The 21,045-nt window shown below is 56.8% G+C and overlaps 10 protein-coding genes across 10 annotated transcripts; 6 read left to right on the top strand and 4 right to left on the bottom strand.

The window, feature by feature from the left end:
• Positions 1–3: 3 nt before the first annotated feature.
• On the bottom strand, positions 4–1,750 carry BDY17DRAFT_37430 (uncharacterized protein). The gene is made up of 3 exons (XM_033738319.1): positions 1,627–1,750; positions 1,437–1,563; positions 4–1,281 (listed from the first exon to the last, which is right to left on the bottom strand). Exons 2-3 carry the CDS (start codon positions 1,472–1,474, stop codon positions 66–68), a joined length of 1,254 nt encoding a protein of 417 aa, XP_033585952.1. The 5' UTR covers positions 1,475–1,563; positions 1,627–1,750; the 3' UTR covers positions 4–65.
• BDY17DRAFT_37373 (Rix1 complex component) lies at positions 1,638–3,108 on the bottom strand. Its single transcript, XM_033738317.1, has one exon. The coding sequence runs from the start codon at positions 2,987–2,989 to the stop codon at positions 1,964–1,966; it is 1,026 nt and encodes a 341-aa protein (XP_033585953.1). The 5' UTR covers positions 2,990–3,108; the 3' UTR covers positions 1,638–1,963.
• A 118-nt stretch (positions 3,109–3,226) lies between these two features.
• On the top strand, positions 3,227–3,695 carry BDY17DRAFT_327360 (uncharacterized protein; the record flags this gene model as incomplete). The annotated part of the gene is made up of 2 exons (XM_033737660.1): positions 3,227–3,593; positions 3,649–3,695. 2 exons carry the CDS (start codon positions 3,227–3,229, stop codon positions 3,693–3,695), a joined length of 414 nt encoding a protein of 137 aa, XP_033585954.1.
• BDY17DRAFT_303770 (uncharacterized protein) lies at positions 3,571–4,455 on the bottom strand. The gene is made up of 2 exons (XM_033734634.1): positions 4,168–4,455; positions 3,571–4,114 (listed from the first exon to the last, which is right to left on the bottom strand). The coding sequence occupies exons 1-2, from the start codon at positions 4,242–4,244 to the stop codon at positions 3,736–3,738; spliced, it is 456 nt and encodes a 151-aa protein (XP_033585955.1). The 5' UTR covers positions 4,245–4,455; the 3' UTR covers positions 3,571–3,735.
• A 176-nt stretch (positions 4,456–4,631) lies between these two features.
• Positions 4,632–6,584, top strand: BDY17DRAFT_257196 (fungal-specific transcription factor domain-containing protein; the record flags this gene model as incomplete). The annotated part of the gene is made up of 2 exons (XM_033731665.1): positions 4,632–6,344; positions 6,492–6,584. Coding segments are annotated over 2 exons (1,806 nt in total), but the record flags the coding sequence as incomplete, so codon positions are not given.
• Positions 6,585–8,098: 1,514 nt separating this feature from the next.
• BDY17DRAFT_356134 (uncharacterized protein) lies at positions 8,099–10,566 on the top strand (the record flags this gene model as incomplete). Its single annotated transcript, XM_033738274.1, has 1 exon — positions 8,099–10,566. Exon 1 carries the CDS (start codon positions 8,167–8,169, stop codon positions 10,564–10,566), a length of 2,400 nt encoding a protein of 799 aa, XP_033585957.1. The 5' UTR covers positions 8,099–8,166.
• BDY17DRAFT_341141 (ATPase, V1/A1 complex, subunit E) lies at positions 10,442–11,667 on the bottom strand. The gene is made up of 2 exons (XM_033737989.1): positions 10,966–11,667; positions 10,442–10,904 (listed from the first exon to the last, which is right to left on the bottom strand). The coding sequence occupies exons 1-2, from the start codon at positions 11,511–11,513 to the stop codon at positions 10,754–10,756; spliced, it is 699 nt and encodes a 232-aa protein (XP_033585958.1). The 5' UTR covers positions 11,514–11,667; the 3' UTR covers positions 10,442–10,753.
• A 2,144-nt stretch (positions 11,668–13,811) lies between these two features.
• BDY17DRAFT_348950 (uncharacterized protein) lies at positions 13,812–14,722 on the top strand (the record flags this gene model as incomplete). Its single annotated transcript, XM_033738152.1, has 2 exons — positions 13,812–14,382; positions 14,447–14,722. Exons 1-2 carry the CDS (start codon positions 13,903–13,905, stop codon positions 14,720–14,722), a joined length of 756 nt encoding a protein of 251 aa, XP_033585959.1. The 5' UTR covers positions 13,812–13,902.
• A 294-nt stretch (positions 14,723–15,016) lies between these two features.
• On the top strand, positions 15,017–18,216 carry BDY17DRAFT_327366 (uncharacterized protein; the record flags this gene model as incomplete). The annotated part of the gene is made up of 4 exons (XM_033737661.1): positions 15,017–15,628; positions 15,688–15,936; positions 16,132–18,049; positions 18,122–18,216. 4 exons carry the CDS (start codon positions 15,017–15,019, stop codon positions 18,214–18,216), a joined length of 2,874 nt encoding a protein of 957 aa, XP_033585960.1.
• A 584-nt stretch (positions 18,217–18,800) lies between these two features.
• BDY17DRAFT_303780 (sugar transporter family protein) lies at positions 18,801–21,024 on the top strand. Its single transcript, XM_033734635.1, has 7 exons — positions 18,801–18,896; positions 18,963–19,365; positions 19,420–19,429; positions 19,481–19,856; positions 19,920–20,344; positions 20,408–20,613; positions 20,683–21,024. The coding sequence occupies exons 2-7, from the start codon at positions 18,983–18,985 to the stop codon at positions 20,891–20,893; spliced, it is 1,611 nt and encodes a 536-aa protein (XP_033585961.1). The 5' UTR covers positions 18,801–18,896; positions 18,963–18,982; the 3' UTR covers positions 20,894–21,024.
• Positions 21,025–21,045: the final 21 nt, after the last annotated feature.

Genomic DNA, 21,045 nt, shown 5'->3' on the forward strand with positions numbered 1-21,045 from the left:
ATACGCAACATCCGCGGCTGCACGCAGGCCGGAAAACCTATCTTGTGCGACCTTTGGGCTCCCGTCTAGGCCCCATTGCGATCAGCATAGTACCTCTCCCGCTCACGCTTCCCTTGCCGCCCTCTCGAAGAGGCTTCGCCCAAACCCGTGATATCCCCGTACTCCGCCGCCTGATGCTTTCCAGAATCTCTGTACGACCCACCACTCGCCAGACGCCCACCCTCATTCCGCAAACTTCGGCTCTGAGCATCGGACCTCCCTCCCAAACGAGCAGACTCAGGCCGCAAAATCGTCCCCGCAGGAACACCATCCGTCACCCCCAAAGTGGAAGACGTAGCTTGCGCGGAAGGGCGGGGGGAGTGGTGAATGTGACGCCCGGGTGGGCCGGAGAGGTTGTTTGTGCCGGAGGGAGTTCCGGGGTCGCCGTCTGCGAGGGCTGTTGTTGAGGATGGGCGGCGGTGGGTTGATGAACGAGAGGATTGGTGTGAAGGCGGGTGTAGAGTTGGCTTTGGATCTCGATGGGCGGTTCCCGCGGTTGGAGATGCTGATTGTGCGGACGAACGGTGCTGCTCGAATGGGTTGGGGAATGGCGCTGCATACTTTGGATCGCTGGGATGTCGACGGCTCATGAAAGACAAGTCAGGGGTGAAGTGCTGTTGCGGAAACTGCTGGCCCGCTTGATTGTAGATGTGGGCGTACGGCACGTAGGTTGGCGCCATGCCTGTGTGCCGATGCAGTGGGATTCCAATCGGCGGTGGCTCAAGGGGGATCTGGCTGGAGAGGATTCCGGGGTGCGATTTCCGGCGATGCTCGTAGTCTGGTCGTCTTCGAGGGCGTTCTCGCTCACGCTCAGGCCGACGCTCATTTCGGTCTTCGTACTCAGAGCGACGGGGTGGATATCGATATCCGTCATCGTACCCGTACCGATCATCTTCTTCACCTCTCCTTGCTCTCTGGGACTTCGACCGAGCATGCCTGTCATCACGGCGATGATAGTAATCATCCTCATCATCACAATCATCCTCGTCATCGCCGCCATTATGCGAGCTCCGACGACGATAGCGATGCCGGCCCCGATCCGAGCGATACCCATCGTCGTGCGCATCCTCTTCCCTCAAAGGTCGGCTGGAGATGTAATCCGTCTGCCCACGACGCTTTTGCTGCTTTGCTTCACCAGGTGCATCTTTCTTCGCAATGATTTTGCCGTCTTTTGCTCGGTAGTAGCCGCCGGGCACTCGATCGAACCACTTGTCGGGGATCTTGTCGATGCCGTAGAGGATGCTTTTCAGGATCAGCTTTTCTACTGCCATGTTTGCATTTCACTGTTCGGTGTGTCGGGTTGAGTGTTTGGATGGGTGAAGTGGAAGGGGAGGAATTGATGTTGATGCACTGTGCTGAACTCGATGAGAATCGCAGAGTGGGTGTGAACAACGCACAATTTTCCCAGGAGCTCGCCTGAATGGGGGTTGAGCATGTCGGGTGTTGTTGAGGGGTGTGATGTCGCAGGTGAGGTATGCGACTGATCTCACATGAACACCTGACCGTGATGTTCAGGTGAGTCTGCTGCGACATGCACATGTCAACAGATCCATCGGCCCTTCTGCAGAGCCATATGTCATTGCATACCGAGGTTTTTGCTTCTCAGTGTTGATAGCGTATGGTGTCGAATGTATGCGACACGGAGAGACGGGAAGACGGGAAGTGATGGTCATCTCTCTGCGGCCCAGTCGAGTTCCGTGACGAGTTGATAGGGGAGATTGTTGATTGTGGAGGTCAGGTGGTCGTAGTCATGTGCTCATGCAGACCAAGCGATCTCCCTCGTCCAGTACTGGGGCAGCCACGATCGGTCATATCGTTCAAGAGGAAGGGGCGGCCGATGTGTGTCATCATGTTCACCTGCCGTCTGAGGAGCATGTGAACATCTCATCCAGGACTGTCGAGTTCAGGGCGCATTTCCTCCATTTCACCCACCATCAACAAGCTTCAGCGCCTTCTCAACCAAAGCCGCCGCCCTGCCCACCTCGCCCGCCTCCTTCCTCGCCTCCTTCGCCCCGCGCACACAAGCAGCGTAAACGCCCAGCTCCACAAATATCTCCGCGCGCTGCTCCGCATCCTCGTACACCTCGCTCTCCACATCTCTCACCGCACCGAAGAGATTCAAGTAGCCGAAGGGATTGCTCTTGGTAGGGAGCAGATGGGCGTCCGTATGCCAGAGGGGAAAGAGGGCGGCAGCGCGCTGGGCGGCTGCTTCTGCTTCTTCTTGTAGTGACGGGCGTACGAGGCCGACGTGCAGAAATCGAGAGAGAGTAGTGAGTTGGTGGACGAGGAGTTTGCTGCTTCCGAGGTTCGAGGTGGATTTGCTGGTCGACCACTTGCCGCCCGCATTGCCAGTCAGGACCTCTCCATGCCACGAGAGCAGATTCTGGAAAGTTCGCAGCGTCTTGATCCACCCGCCCGCACTCGATACCACGGCCAAAGCATTCTCGCCCTCGAGCATCCAGTTCAAGACATCGAGAGACGACAGCCGAATCTCGCTCGACAAATGCGCCATGCCCGCCCTCGCATACAGCAGCAACTGATCCACCACAGCCCCAAGATCACCCCTAGTAGAAAGCGCGCGCAAAAGCTTCAACAGCTGCGTCCGCACCTGCGCACTCCCATCCAACACCAACGGCATCGCCTTGCCCGCAATCACAGTCGGCGACACAGCCATCGTCTCCTCGTGATCCGCACACAGCGAAGTAAAGAAAATCAACGCATCTTTCCGCTGCGTCTCATTCTTACTCCCCAGCAGCGACAGGTTATGCGCCGCGAGCGTCGCGCTATCCCGCGCGCTTTCCGTGAGGTTCTGCTGTTTGAAGACGATGGATTTCGAGGCGAAGCTGGTGTCGGTTGCGTTTGTGTTTTTCGGCCGCGCTTTGCCGACTTTCAGCTTCGTCTTTTGGAAGTCTTTTTTCTTTTCCTTCTTCTTTTTCGCGGAGGAGCCCATGGTTGTTGAGTGGCGGGATGTGTGGTTGATGGAGTGGTGGAAATTCGGACTGCAGCATTTTATATTCAGATTGAAGCCTCAGGCCGCAAGGAATTTTAGTGGGGCTTGCTTTGTGGTTGTTTAAAGATCTCTATTTACTTAACCTCATCTCACACCTCGTCACTCGTCAATTTCCCTACACAACGTCAGGAATTGAAGAGCCTCGACTATGAAGCGCAGGCGCTAAACACCACCAAAATGCAACAGCCCTCGCCGTCCGAAGAAACGCAAAACCTCCTCGCCCGCCTCTCGCAGCGCCCAGGCGTGCAAAGCACCCTCATCCTCTCTCGCGACTCCGGCGCCATTGTCAAATCCTCCGGCCTCGTGACTCCCGAAGAGACTGTAGCCGAAAACGGAGAGCCTATTGCGAACGGAGAGCACGTGAGTGGGGGTGCAGAGGGTCAGGGATCCCGCAAAGGGACTCGCAATGCGGAGGAGGTTGCGAGGCTTGTTTTTGGATTTGTCAAGAGTGCGGGGGAGATGATTGGGGAGTTGAATGGGGTGCAGGATGAGGCGAAGTTGCTGAGGTTGCGGACGAAGAGGAATGAGATTGTCGTTGTGCCGGGTGAGTTCTGAAGATCTGGTGACGTGCGATACAAGGGCTAATTGATGCTGCACAGATGCGAAGTTCTTGCTGGTCGTTATACATGATACCCCGCCTGCATGAGAGGCCAGAGAACAGCCATACACACGCAGTCGATGGTCCCCTACCAATGCTCCTCCCCAATCTCCACAGCATTCACATCCACCCCCTCCCGGAACCACCTCTCCCCCTCCTCAATCAGCACATCATTCCCACTCATCTGGCGCTTCCGCATCCGCCCATCCGGCGCAAAAGTCCAGTCCTCCAACCCGTAGCATCGCTTCCACTTCATCCCGTCGTGCGCATCTTGGTACTCGTACCAAAACTGCACGGCGATGCGGTCGGCGGTGAAGGCGAAGAGTTCCTTGCGCAGGCGGTAGTTGTGCTCTTTGGCCCACTTCTCGTCGAGGAAGGCTTTGATTGCGGCGGTGCCGGTGAAGAAGTGGTCGCGGTTGCGCCAGATGGAGTCGGGGGTGTAGGCTTTGGCGCAGGCTTCGGGGTCGCTAGGGATAGGGTTAGATGAGGGTGTTACTGGGTGATGGTGAAGTGGGTTTACCGGGCATTCCAGAGATCTTGCGCTTTCTTTACCTTTTGGCGCGCCGTTTCTTCGGTGAAAGGTGGGATGAGAGACATGGCTGTGGCTACGATTCGTGTTGATGGCGGTCGGTGTATGTCCGGATGAAGCAGATGATCAGATCAGACGCTCTCCGTCCTCAAGTGAACGTTGATTGTATAGGTAGGTCTCTTAAAACACAACGTACCCGATGCTTCCGTACGTGTAGGATGCAGAGCGCAGATAAAGCGAACGGTCTGCCAGGCTGCTCTTCCCAAGCCTGATTCGCTGGACCCTGGCTCGCTCGGTGTGAATTCAAGTTGCTCGCGTCATGCCGCATTCGCTTACTAACGCTAGCGTAACTTTATCGTATCGCATCCCATCAGCGTCCAGATCAACGACCTCAGCTGCTGCCTTCTTCCGCCAGCACACAGCCAGCCACGCCCTGAATCGCTGCACCTACAGCCATGGCGACCGACGACACAAGCCCGAGCCTCTCTGCATCGACGACGCTCACAAACGGCGACTCGGCGCAACCTCTCCCCTCCCACCACTCACAGTCGCATTCGCATGCGAAGCAGAAACGAGCGCGCTCTCAACTCTCCTGCACGCCCTGCCGCCAGGGTAAGCTCAAATGCAATCGCCAACAAGACCCGGCGTGTGATCAGTGCATCAAGCGGAATCGCGAGTCGGCGTGTCTCTTTGTGCCTCCGCCCGTAAAGCATAAGCAGGCGCAGAATGTCAAAGGTCGCATTCGGCAATTGGAGAGTTTGGTGGTGGACTTGATGAATCAGAATCGCGGCGCGTTGCAGACACGGGTTGGAGAGACAAGCAGTGGTGTTAACGGCAGTGCGACGACATCAGAACCAGCGAGAGCTCCGCTGCCCTACTCACAACCTACCCCGCCTTCGGACAGCGATACTTCTCCGCAATTCGGGACGGAAAGAAGTCGAGGGTCGGCGGATAGTCCGGACGATGTAGATGCTGCTACTGGTCCGCTGGGGCAGATGACGATCAGTAAGAATGAGATCAGTTACGTGGGCGAGTCACATTGGGGTGCGATTCTGAACAGCATCTCCGACTTGAAGCGCGACATTGGCGGCGAAGAGGAGGACGAGGAGAGCGGGAATGAGGATGACGATGCTCCGCCCACCGTCAACGTTTGGGGGCTGAGGAACGACACTTTGTCCGCTGCTGGCGCCGCTCTTCCTCGGGATGCTACGCAAGTGGGATTCATGATTGGCAATCACACCACCATGACCAAAGATCAGCTTATCGCCGCCATGCCGGAGAAGAAGGTGGTCGATCGCCTGTTGAGTCTATGGTTCAACTCTCCGGATCCCTTCAAGCCCATCATCCACGCACCTACCTTTCAAGATGAATACCGGCGGTTCTGGAAATCTCCAAAGGATACCCCTGTCATGTGGATTGCCCTGTTGTACGCGATCATGAGCCTGGCCGCTTCCTTTGGCCTACGCGACTTGGACCCAAGACATCCGCAGGCGCAGACCATCTTGAAGGAGGTATCCCAATACCATACCTTCGCGGCCTCAGCCCTGGTACTTGGCGATTTCACCAAACCCAAGCAGCACACGCTAGAGTGCATGATGCTCTACGCCGCCGGTCTGCGCAGCAATGACGCGTTCGTCAACGTCTGGCTCCTCATTGGCCTCGTTGCACGCCTAGCCATGCGCATGGGCTACCATCGCGACGCAAGCTCCTACCCCTCCATCTCCGTCTTTCAAGGCGAGATGCGCCGGCGCATCTGGACCATCATCTCCATGATCGACGTCATGATTTCTTTCCAAATCGGCCTGCCGAGTATCATCAAAACCATCCATTCCGATACCCAACCTCCGCGAAATCTACTGGATCGCGACTTCGGTCCCTCCACACAACAACTACCCCCCAGCCGCAGCATGGACGAGCTCACGCCCTCGTCATACACTCGTGCCAAGCTGCGCATCGTGCGCGTCTTCGCCGACGCCGCCGATCTCGGGCACTCCACCATCCCACCCAGCACCGAAGAAGTGATGCGCCTCGACCGCGAATTGGAAGAAGCCAAAGCTGCAAAACCGCCACTGTTGCAAATGCCAGACATCAGCGAGCTGGTCACCGATCCAGCGGAACAGCTGATGTGCCGCTTCAACCTCGACTTGCTGTACCTGAAGACGAAAATCGTGCTCCATCGCCGCTTTATACTCACGCCTTTCCACGAGCTCACGGCGGAGGAACAGATGATAGGCGTGGGCACGAGTCGCAAAGCGTGCGCCGATGCCGCCATGCGAGTACTCCAGCATCACCAGACGATCTACACGGCCACGCAGCCGGGTGGCCAACTAGAGAGTGTGAAGTGGTACATGGGCTCCATCTCCACGCACGACTTCCTGCTCGCGGCAATGGTGATGTGTTTGGAGCTGAACGAGCAGATCAAGGACGCAAGGTCACGCGGCCCACAACTTGCGCCGCCGAACTGTCCGAAGCGAGACGCGATGATCGAGGCGCTGCAGAAGAGCCAGCGGATCTGGAGCGAGGCGGCGGAGAGGAAGAAGAGTGCGGCAGGTGTTGGAGGCGATGAGACTGTGTCCAAAGCGGAGCCGATGTTCGATGAGACGGAGAAGGCTAGTCGCGCTATGGCGGTCATGCTGGAGCGGGTGAAGGTGCAAATGGGGCCAAACGTCGCCGATGCGCCGAGTGAGCTGTCCCGTGCTGGCATCGCATCACCTGGTCGAGGCTTGAACCCTCTAGCCCCGTGGACGAGTGCGGAGAACGGGATGCCGGCGGAGTTCTGGCAGGGGGCAGAAGTCAGCCACGACTGGGGAAATGTAGACGGCGTGCCGGTCGACTACACCCTCGCGAACCATCAGCTGGCCATGACAAACACGAGCAACAGCAACAGCGGGAGCACGCCCTCCTGGAACCAACTCCGCTTCCCCTTCACCGACCCAAGCACCGGATCCGCATCCGCCTCCCTCTCCCCGCCCACTCTCTTCAACAACAACAACAGCGCCAACGAACCCGACTACGCAATGATCGGCAACATGCTCGACGCCCCCGCCAACCTCGACTGGGAAATGTGGGACAACCAAATTAACCACGACCCGCAGCACACGCACCCCGGCACCGGCCCCGGCACCGGCTCGCTTCCACAGCAGCAACTCCCCTCCGCCGGCGGCTTGACGGATGATATGGGTGATTTCGCCGCTTTTACGGAGCTGGGGTACGGGAATGGGAATGTCGGGGGGATGCGAAGTGCTGGGCCTACGGGGACGAATTTTTTGGCTGTTGATTTTGATTGGGGGGTTGAGATGGAGATGGGGGAGGATGGGGGTGGGGGAGGGATGGGGACGGCGACGTCGACGGGGGTGGATGAGTGGGCTTTGTTATGATTCTCTATGCTTTTGATGTGCTTGATGCGCGGGAGGGCATAATGCGATGATGGGATTGTAGATCTATGTCGACAGGAGGGTGGATGTACTCATCTCATGGACTACTAGTGAGGTATCCAAACTACCTTTACATGTATGTCAAAGGTACCCGACGACGCAAAAAGAAGTACTTCTATGCCTCAACCCAGACTCGAACTCGCGACCTGCCCCAAAATAACCACAAAAAAACAAACTCCTTTTCAGGAGGGAAAGCAAGGCGAGACTCGTAGGACCCCAACAGGTTTGCATTTTTTGGGCCGCTGACTGACAGATCCATTGATACTGCCGGTCATTGGTTGGGTAAGATGCGTGGATGAATGGATATGTAGATATTGTAGGCGGTGACGAGGTTTAGCCGACTGCTGTACTATTGGAAGAAATGTACTGCAGCTTGTCACATTGATCGTTCACTGGGTGTCTGATGAAGCTGGACGAGGCTGAAGTAAGAGACCTGAGGCATATCCCCGGCTTAACCCCGTCGGAACTCAAATCGCGTCACGTCTCTTGCCTCTCCACTCCCACCTAATCATCCTCAACAACCAGCACATCCCACCATGTGCGCTGCTGCCACCCCATGGCGCCGATGAAAAGGGATGGACCCCCGAATCGAAACATCCGGGACTTCTTCAAGCCCTTCACCATCCCCAAGAGCCGCATTCCCGTGTACGCAGAGGAGGAGGACGAGATTGTTGTTGCGACGTCTATACCCAAGGACGAGCCTTCGCCGGATCAACCGCAGCAGTCTGTGTTGAATGGAGAGGAAGATGATGAACCTTTCCCGAGCTCACAGGCGTCGGAGAGCTCGGTGCTCTCTAGTGCGCTGTCCATCCTCACGGCGAAAGAGAGGACGCCCAAAGCTTCACAAGCTTCGCCGAGCAAACTGCCTGCTCGCCCTGGCCCTCAGCAGAACGGGCACGCAAGCAATGCACGCAATCTTCCCTCCTCGCAACAAAGAAGAGTCATGACGGCCGTGGAGATTCCTGCACTGCCAACATCGCAACAAAAGCAGCTGCACTCCTCTTCTTCTGATCTTCCAACTGCACCACCCAAACTACCCATCCCTCATACCACCGCAGCCGCTACCTCCTTCTCCTCCATTTCCACCCTCTCCAGCGTCCCGATGAGCACGCAGAGCTCCAGCCGAAGAGTGCTGAAGAATGGAATACAAGCTGTGACGAACTCCGACTCAGATAGCGTCGAGAGTTCGGGCAGCAGTAGGGGTGATGAGGAGAGTTCGAGTGGTGATGATTTGGTGGACATTTCGGCTTTCATTCCGAGGAAGAAGGCCCGGCTGGAAGAGGCGGATGTCAAGCAGCGACAGAGTGCCAGATTGTCGGGTGACAACAAGACAGTGGGGAGCGTGCGAACCCCTGGAAAGGGTGGCGTGCCACTGCCGGAGAAGAAGGTGGTGTACAAGTATGGTTTGGCGGCTATGGTCAAGCAACGACAGAGAGAAGAGGAGGCGGCTGCGAGGATGAGAGAGGCCGAGACGCAATTCGAGGAGTCGCAGCGAATGAGAGAGCGAGAACGGGACGAAGAGGACGATACTGCGGTGGATCTGCAAGCTGTCGTCGCGAACGAAGGCGATGACGGCGGGAGGATGATGCGTGCTATGCAGCGGACCGAGACGGCGGACGACGAACAGGCTTTCTACTATATTCGGGATGCTAGGAGCGACACGCCGCCTGATACGAAGTTCCCCAGCCACGCATTTGGAGATGCACACACCTTTATGGCGCAGAAGCTGCAGGACGAAGGCTGGCGTACACAAGCGTGTTTGACTGGCTTCCTGTCCGAAGTCGCAGCTAGGGGCGAGCTCCCCGATGCTGCGCGCGACTGGTTTGCGAGCCGACTGCTGCACGAGAAACGAGGAGATTTGCGCGAAGCATACGCTTGCATTCTCGAAAGCTGCAAGATCTCGGGAACTGGAAAAGATTCAACGCTTCCGACACGACTGAGTGACTATTATGTTCTTTCCAAGAACGCGGTGGAAAGCGTAAAGGCCCCACGGAATCCCGCATCCACTGCATCATCCTCTCTCGACGCCCTCGACAGCGTGCTTCGCGTGGTGCGACATTTCGGCTCACAATGCGGTGACGAGGCCATTGCTTCCTCGATTCTCGAGTTCGTGTACGCACGCATAGACGCACGCGTCGCCGGCGACACCGCGTTGAAGTGTGCGATCGAAGACGCCATCGAGTACCTGCTCCAACGCGTATCCTCCCACGACGACATGTTCACCAAACTCAAACAAGCATTCCACCACTCCGGCTATTCGACGCAGCTCAAATGCAACGCCATCGCCTCTCTCCCCGCGCTATCCGAACACAGCCATGCTCTCCAACGCCGACTAGCCATCAGCCTCGTCACCAGTCAGCAAACCGTCGCAGCTCCTAATACATCTCCTGCAAACGCCACCGCTATCCTGCACGCTCTACGCAACGCCCCACAATTCCACATCTCCGACGCAACAAACTACTCTTTCCTCAACCCGCTCCTCACCATCCTCGACCTCGCCCTCGACGCAGGCTTCTACGAGCAGGACTACCGCACCCCAGCACCGTCCTCCCCACCCAAAACAATTCTCAAACCCTCCATCTCCACCTCAGCAACCGCCAGCGAGACACCAGCAGAGACCGCCTTCAACGCCCAAATTGATGCCTTCATCACCCAACTCACGCTAATGGCCAGCCGCATTAAGGACGCGGGAACGACGCATCTGCGCCGCTCGGAAGCCAAGCATGCGCTTGAGAGGTTGGTGAGGAGGTTGGAGTTTGCGGTTCGCTCGAGGCCGAGGAAGAGGGGAGGGGTTTTTGGGGCTGGGTTGGAGGTGCAGAGGGGGTTGTTGAGGGGGTTTTTGGCGAAGGCTGGGGAGGGGGGTGGACGTGGTGTTGGCAGGGTGGTGAGGTTTGAGGATGGGGATGGGGATGGGGATGAAAAGGTGGTATTAGAGGAGGAGAGAGGAGAGGCGTAATCATATACCCCGCTGTGTTTCAAGCGTGATGAAATAGATGATAGAAAGGGAGAGGCGAATAAGCTGAACGCTTCAATTTGACAAGTCTAATTCCGACAGCTGTACAGAGTTCCAGAAACTGGTTTCCACAAGCCATACCCCCTGCTGGATGCCTGACCTTCGATGTGCGTGTGTGACATTGCTCCCATTAATCCTTGAACTTGCGGTTCTTATTCTCGCCAAACAGCGTCTCCCGCACCGAAGGGAGGGCCTCGATTTCCAGCAGCTTCAGACGTTCGTCGAGCGTGTTGTTGATGTCGATTTTGCCGGTGCCGTTGAAGATGATGACGCCGCCGGGTCTATACATTGCATCAGTCAGCATTCAGGCACACATTACAAGTGAGAAAGGAAAGCACTCACGACCCCTCGGGCAATCGCTCCTTATCAATCACCACCTCCACCTCCTTTCCATCCATATTCTCCTTGTACTCCTTCGCCGCCTCCTCCGCCGCCTTCTTCACAGCCTTCTCGTCCTTCTCCCGACACCTCACCGTGACCTTCTTCTCATTCATCCCATACAACCCCTCCAGCACCAAATTCTTCAGCACAGCCTCATACCCGCCCTTCGCCTTCTTCGCCGCCTCCCCCAGCTTCCCCCCAGCATCCTCAAAAAGCGAATCAAGCAACTCCTGCCTTGCACTCAACACGCGCAACCGCATCTTGTTCGCCAGCGTCGACTTGGTAATCTGCTGACTCATGCCGGCCTGCTTGAACTTCTTCTCGTACTCGGCGTCGATGCGCGCCGTGTCGCCGCGCACGAGTTTGGACTTTTCGATGCTGAATTCCTCGTCGGCTTTGAGGTGGATTTCGCGCGCTTTTTCCAGCGCTTCTTGCCGGATGAAGGCGGTCATTTTGCGGAGCTCGCTGGCGACTTGGTCGTCCGACATGGCGTGGATGGCGGTCGACATTGTGGCTGTGGGTGGGGGGGATGTTTGATGGGTGGGAGAGGTGGTGGCGCTAGGGAGCGGTGTGGTTTCTTTCTGCTTGCACACGCAGAGCTAGGCGGGTGGGGGAGTGATGTCAATGTGCTGGAGATTGTGATGCAGATGAAGTGAGGTAGCTACTACGTCGTTGTCTTTTCCCGCTGCGAAGGCAGCCCCACCGCATGGCGCCCAGGTGGAGCTCGTGCCAAGTCTGCCTGCTCTCCATTCCGCTTTGGGCAACATCAGACTTCACTTTCACTTCATCCCACTGCTTCTCAGGTATATTTCGACGAGAAGGCTCTTTTGTTATTTCAAATGATGTTCAGTTGCTCGACAATGCGGATCAAAGTAGACGGTGTGCGTTGCGGCTGGATCAGACGATACGTTACTGTGCGATAAGATGAGTGTACTGGTCTCGCTACATCGTAATTCCCACTATCAACATTCTCATTGTCCATTGGTTGCTGTATCGTCGAAGTCGCTCAAAATTACGTGCAGTCTTCCTTCTTAGGATTCGGAATGCGAAACGTGACCGCTCGCACCTCAGAAGTAAGGCAGGACTTCCAGTCGATGCTGCTCGAACCGGTGAATTCAGAGCACACCTGGCCAGCTCCGCAGGGACGTCTTTCTGCGCATGTGACACCGCCGAAGTTCCACCGAACGACACATATCAACGATTCCAGCGCCTGCAACATCACCTCACACAGGAAATTGGTCAACGCCAAAAGTACATTGAGGGATGTTAAAATCCGGGGGCTTTGCAATCTTTCGCCTCTCGAGGTCGAAATAATTAGGTGCTGATCCACCGCTCATGCAGCCATGCCTAACGTGCATAGGTTGTAGGGCGGGGGGCTTGTGGAGTGCCCTACTCTCCTGGAGAGAGGGGGCCGGGGCATCAGCGGTGGGCGTTGGTTGCCGCCTACTTTTTGCCTTTCAAAGGGCGCGGGTTCGAGTTGTAGCGGCGGCGAGCTTTGTCTTGTTCCGCTCCCGGTGCTTTCCTTTGAGATGGCATGTCGTAGGCTGCTGTTCTCTTTTGTTGCTGAGTCTTTGCTTTCATGCGCATCTGGCAAGATTTTGTGCTTACGATTTACCCCTCTCATAGATCGCGAACACTCCTGGCCACCAACGTTGCCGCGTAGCGGGCGCTCACACCCACATTTCACGTGGTCGCACCACACATGCAGCAGTGTCGTTATGCCCTTCCCCTTCCCTTCGGCTAGACCTCGCCACGCTTTCAAAGGTATATAAACTATTTCCGCGCGCTCGCATCTTATCCAATCACTTCAGCGCGTGACCAAAGGCTGAAGTGGTTGGTGCCCCCTCCCCCGTCGAATTGCTAATCCAAAAGTTCGACACCTAGAGGAGGAGAGGAGGATAAACGTCACCCCAATGGCCCCCTCCCCCCCATCAATTGCTGCGAACTCTAGGCTCCCGCCTAAACTAAAAAGACGAAACCAAGCTCCATGAAAGTCCGAAAGGATGAATGTGCGCAGCCGAATTTCGCTTCACCCAATGTGGTGTTTCATTTTTGTCGGTTTTCGCTCCCAGTCCAGGGCGCGGATTCGAATCGGTGACAGGCCGACCGTTCACCGACTCCGCTTTCGGAGCATTCTTTTTAAAAATGGCAGATCGTGATTTGCTTTCGGCTCCTTTTGTGCTGCCGGTTCGCGTCTCTCAGCCAGACCGACAACGCTGCTCCGGCTCACACTCCTGACCTTGGCCTTTTCAATCTCGAGAGGTCACAGATTCGAACACGCATGACGGACTACTTGCAGCCACCATAGCCCTACGTCGCTCTTCTGCCATCAACACTCACCGCCGCAGCAAAAGTCTGTCACCCACCATTCTAACCCGGAGGCATCATCCCCAGCTCGAATGATCGCCCTCCAAACCGCCAAAAAAGAAAGCACGGGCAAAGCGGTTCAGCCAAGCTGACAGCGCGGGCTGTCAGAAAGAAAGTTGACAGCCGAAGCTGGCAGACTTTCCTCGACCTCCTACACTTTTCCCGCGCTTGCCGGGGTGTTGGAGTTGGTTATATGCCTTGTTGGCTGGTTTCCGGCTCGGCCGATGTGACTGCAAGGCTTGCGCCATTCACTGCCGTCCTCCTTCGTGCTTCATTCATCCGTGCAAGTGAGACCTCTACCACCGGGCAATGATGAGGCTGACGACGTTCCACAGATGCATGGGCAACGGCGCCTATGCTGAACGAGCTGCATCTACGAACAGCGAGTAAAAACGCATCGCACCATGGAATAGCAAAAGAGTCATAGAGCGCAATATAAAGCCTTCTCACGGTCCGAACGCAGCCCTGCCACAGCCTTTCTCCGATTCCTACTTAATCAAACAGTAGAACTCCCGAAATCGAAAAAGCGAGATGTTCAAACGGCCTAATCCCCTGAGGAGAGCCCCTCACTCTTCCAGCCGCGCCGGTCCCTCAGCCCGGCAACAGTCCTCCAATGCAGACAGACCACGTCCACCCTCGCAAGGCAGTTTGGATGGCGCAGTCTCGTTCTTCGGCCGCTTCTCAATGGATCGCCCGCCGTCTAGACGGCAGGACAGCGTGAGTTCATCCACGGTATCACCAACAGAGCAGCAGGCTATGGAAGTCAATGAACACGAAACCGCGTCTTCCTACTTCGCCCAGACGTTCGTGACTGCTCAAGAAGATGGGTCACGAGTGTGTACATCGCCCCTGGAAACGCCAGCAATGTCTCCCCCCTCCTCACCCACCGCTCCCCCCGGTCCATTAGAAACACGAACCCACCTCACGCCAGCACAAGTCCAAGAACTCCGAAAACTCCGACGCGATCTCTGCGAAGCATTCGTCATACGATACAAAATGGTGGCGAACAGGGTACACCTCCCCACCCACCCTAAAACCAATCAAACAAACAAATGGACTAACACCACCCCAAAAGGACCCCCGCATCCAACACGCACGCCGCAAACGCCTCGGCGACCAACTAGGCTTCACAGCCAACCAGTGGCTCGCAACGCAATACAACGCGTGCCACCTTGTATCCCTCGAGCGGTTGGCGGCCGACGATGCGCAGGAGATTTTGCGGATGGCGATGTTTGATGCGCGCGTGGATGTGTTTGTGCAGGTGCAGCGAGGCTGGGTTCCGGAGATGTTTGCTGCTCGTAGTGGGACTGGGAGGTATGGGGGGCATGTGCAGTTTGTTGTGCCTAGGTAGGTTAGGTCTTGGGAAGGGATGAGGATTGTGAGAGGATGTTGTGCGATGGTTGAGTTGGGAGGGTAACAAACTGTTGACGTGAGAGGAGGTATTTGCCTGTATTCTTGTTGGACAACACGTCACCACAACCACTTGCCAGGCTCGCACGCCGTGCAATCAGCATGTCTGTGTACGTCCGTCATTCACCTTGCGCATGAGTTTCAGTGAATGTAGTCCCTACTCACAGTATATATCAAAGAGTAATCTCAGTATAGCCATGAGAAGACCCACTCCCCATCACATCGAGCCTCCACCATGGCCGACTTCTCCTTCACCCCCGAATTCTCCCCAGCAACCCGCGAATTCCTCTCCTCAAAGCGACTACCCTCACCTGTGAGCGACACATGGCGCTCCATATCCCCCTTCAGCGACTACGACGTCTTCGAAAGCGAGTTCTTCGGCCGGATGTCGCCATTTGACGATGATTCCGGCGAAGATGTATCTGAGGAGACCACGCCGCAGCTCGAGCTGCCTGGACCCGAAGTCGCTCGGCGCTGCACGACAGGGCGCAGGGCATCGATTGGTACAGTTGAGCCGGGGAGCGATAGCGAGGACCCTCCTTCTGGGAGGCCTGCAGAGATGCCGTCGATTACACTCGATGATGCGATTGATAACACGACTGGTCGGCGACCTAGGCCGACTAGGGTGTTGTTTCCATTTGCGCACATGCGACAGTCGGAGGCTGTGGCGTCGAGTTCGCAGGTTCCGGTATCGCGTCCTCAAGTTACGGCGTCGAGTTCGCAAGTCACGGCGTCAAGTTCTCGGCCGAAAGAGATTCTGTTTACCAAGTCAAAAGAAGACATCGAGAAGCTAAGGCATCTTCGCCGAGATCTCTGCGAGGCATATGTTCAGAGGGAGAGGCTTGCGGTAAGTTTCGCTTCGCGTAACCGCCCATCGAAAGGAGAGTCTGACTTTTGTTTGGACAGGAGGGCGGGATAGGCAAGGTGACCGCAGAACACAAGGTCAAACTTGTCCTTGACCGAATCGAATCGGATGTAGTGGCCAACACCTTCAACAATGCACATTCCACGCAGATGACGCTGCAAGGGCTGGCTTGGAAGGATGCATGTGCGGTGTTGGAAGCCGAGAGACGTACTCGGTCGCGCCGCGCAGGCGTTGGAGATCCATATCTCGATGTTCAGAAGGAGTGGATTCCGATGATTCCGTTCAGACAGGTCATTAAATCAGATTAAATGATATTGTTGCAGTGAGGAAGCAACCACGTGAAGTCGAATCGGACCGAATCCTTCCGTTTGCCCCGCCTCCGCAAAATCGGCGTCCGGTGTGGGGTCAATGCTGCATCGACAAGAGAGCTCCCGCGCCAACATCCCTCGCACCAGACCCTACATCTAGACTCCATCTTGCAGTAGCCCGCCAACACTCCTCTCCTTCACCCTTCTCCTCCTCTCCTCCTCACCCTGGCCCTCCGCAACCGCTCCAAGTCGCTCTCTGCCATCGGACAAGAAGCCAGAGACGACGGGGAGCTCGTATTTCTCCGAGAACTGCGAGGCGGCCAGAAACAGCGACGCTTCTCCTCCCTCTCTCACTTCTTCGCCTCGCCGACTGCTCTCGTCCCGGCTGTCGTCCTCCTCCTCGTCGCCGTTCTTCTCCAACTGCTCCTCCCGTACCTCCAGCCATTCCTCCACCACCAATCCATCTCTCCGCCGCAATCCTGCCCTACGTACAACCCTTATAATCCCTTCCTGCAGGACTTGTACTGCCGAGTACCCGCACAAGAGACGTCTGGTTCCCTATACAGCACCTCGCCACGCAGCATGGCTCTCGCCGCCGCCGCCCAGCGGGTAGCCGCGGAATTCGAGTACAGCAAAGAGGCAGTGAACCGGGGCGTCGATGCCTTCATCACGCAGATGCACGAGGGTTTGGGGAAGCAGGGTGCCACCATGTCGCAGATCCCAACCTACGTGACCGGCGTGCCGAACGGGACGGAGAAGGGCTTGTACATGGCCGTCGATCTGGGCGGGACGAATTTCCGCGTGTGCAGCATCCAGCTGCACGGCAACAGCACGTTCAGCTTGACGCAGAGCAAAGTGCCGATTCCCAAGGACTTGATGGTGGCGCAGACGAGTCATGAGCTGTTCTCCTTCCTCGCCAAGCAGATCCAGCTGTTCCTGAAGACGCATCATGGCGAGCACTACAACACCCACACGGAGAGGAGGGCGAGCATGGCGGGCTTTGGCGGCTTCCGAGAGGAGGAGATCTTCAGCTTGGGCTTCACGTTCTCCTTTCCTGTGCAGCAGGTGGGGATTAACAAGGGTACGTTGATTCGCTGGACGAAAGGCTTCGACATCCACGACACTGTAGGCAAAGACGTGTGCGCTCTCTTGCAAAAGGAGATTGATGCGCTCGGACTCCCGGTGAGGGTGAGCGCATTGGTGAACGACACGGTAGGCACGTTGATGGCACGGTCCTACACCAGCCCAGGAAAGACACGCACCCTCCTCGGCGCCATCTTCGGCACGGGCACAAACGGAGCATACGTCGAGAAACTCTCCAACATCACCAAACTCAACACCACCGCCGGCAGCTCGAGCAACTACGACAAGAGCACCGGCGAGATGATTATCAATACCGAATGGGGCAGCTTCGACAACCAACTCTCCGTCCTGCCCGACACGCCCTACGACCGCGACCTCGACCGCGAGTCCGTCAACCCGGGCATCCAAATGTTCGAAAAGCGCATCTCCGGCATGTTCCTGGGGGAAATCCTGCGGCGCGCCATCGTCTCCCTCGTCCAAGACCCCGCCGTCCCGCTATTCCACGACGACGACTCAAGCCGCAACGACGTGCACAGCACGACGCAAATCGACGCCACCTCCCCCCTCTACAAGCAATGGGGGCTGGACACCAGCTTCCTCTCCATCGCCGCCGGCGACTCCGGCTTAGGCCTCAAAGCGACGCGCCAAAGTCTCGACAACGACTACGGCGTATCAGCCGCGAGCGCCGAAGACGCAGAAGCGGTGCGCCTCATCGCCGCAGCAGTAGGCAAGCGCGCCGCCCGCTTATCCGCCGTGGCAATCGCAGCGGTCGTCATCAGCACCGCCAGCCTCGCCACAGGGGACAAAGACGACGTAGTGGATATCGGCGTTGACGGCAGCCTGGTGGAATTCTACCCCAACTTCGAAGAGTACATCCGCGAGGCGTTGCGCGAGATCCCGCGCATTGGGCCGGAAGGGGAGAAGCGGATTCGCATTGGGATTGCGAAGGATGGGAGTGGTGTTGGGGCGGCGTTGATTGCGCTTGTGGCTGATCGGGCGATGAAGAGCGCTGGTGAGTGAGGTCTTTGATGATGCTCCGTTGCTATTGCGGCTGGATGGTCGTTGGCGCTGACTTGTGACACAGGCGCGAAGCACGTCTCGAGGACTGAAACTGTGTTTGGGGGGCTTGTGCAGGGCTGGCTGGACGCGTGGAACAAGACGGTCCGGTTCCGGGTGTAGAGGATGAGTTGGGCTGACGAGATACCGAACATATGGGGATCTTGGAGGGGTTTTGGTTCGCGATTTCTCTCCGAAACGCTGTATCTTGCGTCTGGAAGCCGAGGTGTTACTGATGGACTGTAGATGATGGACCTTTTCTTGTGGCACATATCCATGTCTTCTCTACGTCATTCATCTAGCAATCTCACCTACCTTCCCGACAAACCGCAAAGCCAGCGCCTTCTGTACGCCATGGTAGTCATCGACAGATAACACACGATCAAACCCCCTCAAACTCCCGATACGCACGGAGAGCTATTCTCAGCATCAGCATCAAATCCCCCAGACCCAAAGTCTCCTCCCAACGAGAGGGCGGGCGATCGGCACGCGGCATCGGTGCAAGCACAGCAAAGCATGCGCAAAGTCTTGGAGTTGGCACGCCGATGCAAAGATGATTGGTGCTTGGCCTGCTCATCACGCTGCCGATCCCCCACCACGCGAGCAGCACGATGGAATGGACGGGCTTGGCTTTCGCTGGGCGCGCGCATGTTGCTCTTTGTGATGAGGGGGGGGGGCCGTTGCTGATCTGCTCGTCTTGAGGGGTTTTTTGCTTCTTGCTTTGAAATAAGTGCTTGGTTTCCCCTTCTATCTTTGCTGAATTTGAGCTGGTAGGAGCGTGGTCAAGGCTGTTGGACGCGAGAGTGAGTTGATGGGACAGCCTGATGCACCACTACACGACTAGGTAGTCACTCTAACACCACAACCAGCAACGAGAAGCATCGCAAACATGTCTACAACCAGCGAAAAAGCCGAATCAGGCTACACAGAGCACCACCACTCCCACCATCACAATAACGACGATGACAACACCAACGACAACGCCTACAATGAAGGCCCCCCACCCCCATCAACAGGCCACCACATGTCCATCACGCGCTACCTCGCCACGCGCATCCCAACGCTCAAACCACCCATGGACCGCATCGAGAACCCCTTCACCGTCCTCGCCATGCTCTCCTTCAAGCAGTGGATGTACTTCCTCGTCGCCTTTCTCGGCTGGACGTGGGATGCGTTTGATTTTTTTTCTGTCTCGTTGACGGTGCGGCAGTTGGCGGCGCAGTTTGATAAGACGACTGCGCAGATTACGTGGGGGATTACGTTGGTGTTGATGTAAGTCGTTATCTCTTGTCGTTGAAGCTGGACATATGGCTAATTTGATTGCAGGCTACGCTCCGTTCGTCTATCCAAGCCTCCCTTTCTCCCATCATGCTAATAACACCCCCAGGTCGGCGCCATCATCTTCGGCCTGCTAAGCGACCGCTACGGCCGTAAATGGCCCTTCATCGCCAACCTAGTCCTCTTCATCATCCTCGAACTCGGCACCGGCTTCACCTACTCCTACGCCTCTTTCCTCGGCGTGCGCGCGCTGTACGGCATCGCCATGGGCGGGCTGTACGGCAATGCTGCCGCCACCGCCCTCGAGGACTGTCCGCCGCGCGCAAAGGGGATTATCTCGGGTATGCTGCAGCAAGGGTATGCGTTTGGGTATCTGCTTGCTACGGCTTTTGCGCGTGGATTGGTGGATACCACATCTGCAGGTTGGAGGCCGCTGTATTGGTTTGGGGCGGGAGTGCCAGTATTGATAATCGCGTTTCGCCTCTGTACGTGCCCACCTTCTCCAATAACCCTCAAAAGAAGCAAAACAACTAACACCCTCCCCACAGGCCTAGGCGAAACCGACACCTTTCTCGAGCGCCAACGCGTCCGCGCTGCCAACGCCAACATAGGCGCAACCTTCATCGCCGAAGGCCGCGTAGCGCTCAAACGCCACTGGCTCCTCCTCATCTACCTCGTCCTCCTGATGGCCGGGTTCAACTTCATGTCGCACGGCTCGCAGGATCTGTACCCCACGCTCCTCGAGAATGAGTACGAGTTTTCCCCCGACGCGGTGACTGTTACGCAGGTCGTGGCGAATCTGGGCGCCATGGCGGGCGGGACTACCGTGGGGTATTTGTCGCAGATGTTGGGGCGGAGGTTTAGTATTGTTTACATTTCTGTTGTTGGGGGTGCACTGCTGTACCCTTACTCCTTCGTGAGTACGGAGAAAGTCGCCGCAGCAGCGTTCTTCGAGCAGTTCTGCGTGCAAGGGGTGCGTACCGACCAGGCTTCCACAATCTCCGACCCTAACACCCGCTAATGCGATGATGGACAGGCCTGGGGCGTCATCCCCATCCACCTAATGGAGCTCTCACCCCCGGGCTACCGCACCTTCGTCGTCGGCACAAGTTACCAACTAGGCAACCTCGTGTCCTCCGCAAGCTCGACAATCGAAGCGACGATTGGCGAGCGCTTCCCGCTGACCCCCATCCACGAGAAAGACGGGACAATCGTGCCTAGATATGCGTACGGGAAGGTCATGTGAGTTTTCCCTGCTTCCCTCCCGCTTAGATTGCCACGATGAGGGGGCGCGAGGCTGACGGATGCCAGCTGCATCTTCATGGGCTGCGTCTATGCGTACGTCATCCTACTCACCATCTTGGGGCCGGAGTGGAAGGGCCGGCCATTGGACGTGGGACATGACGAGGATTTCAAAGAGGCGACGATGGGAAGAGAGGGTGGTGCTGGTAGGATGAGGCATGTGGACGATGCGGAGCGGGGGCATAGTGGGTCGGATGAAGAGAAGGGGGGGAAGGAGTGATGGCATGCTGTTAAGGAAAGGCGGCAGATTGTTGTGGGATGGATGGGAGGATCAAGAATGTAAAGCAGCTCGGTGATGAATATGCAGATTGTCAGGTATGTTAATGAATGTCACGTGATTGCATGAGAAAACCTTGGCCGCAAGACAGCCAG

This window comes from Neohortaea acidophila, assembly GCF_010093505.1.
Source record: "Neohortaea acidophila strain CBS 113389 unplaced genomic scaffold BDY17scaffold_11, whole genome shotgun sequence".
NCBI lineage: Eukaryota > Fungi > Ascomycota > Dothideomycetes > Mycosphaerellales > Teratosphaeriaceae > Neohortaea > Neohortaea acidophila.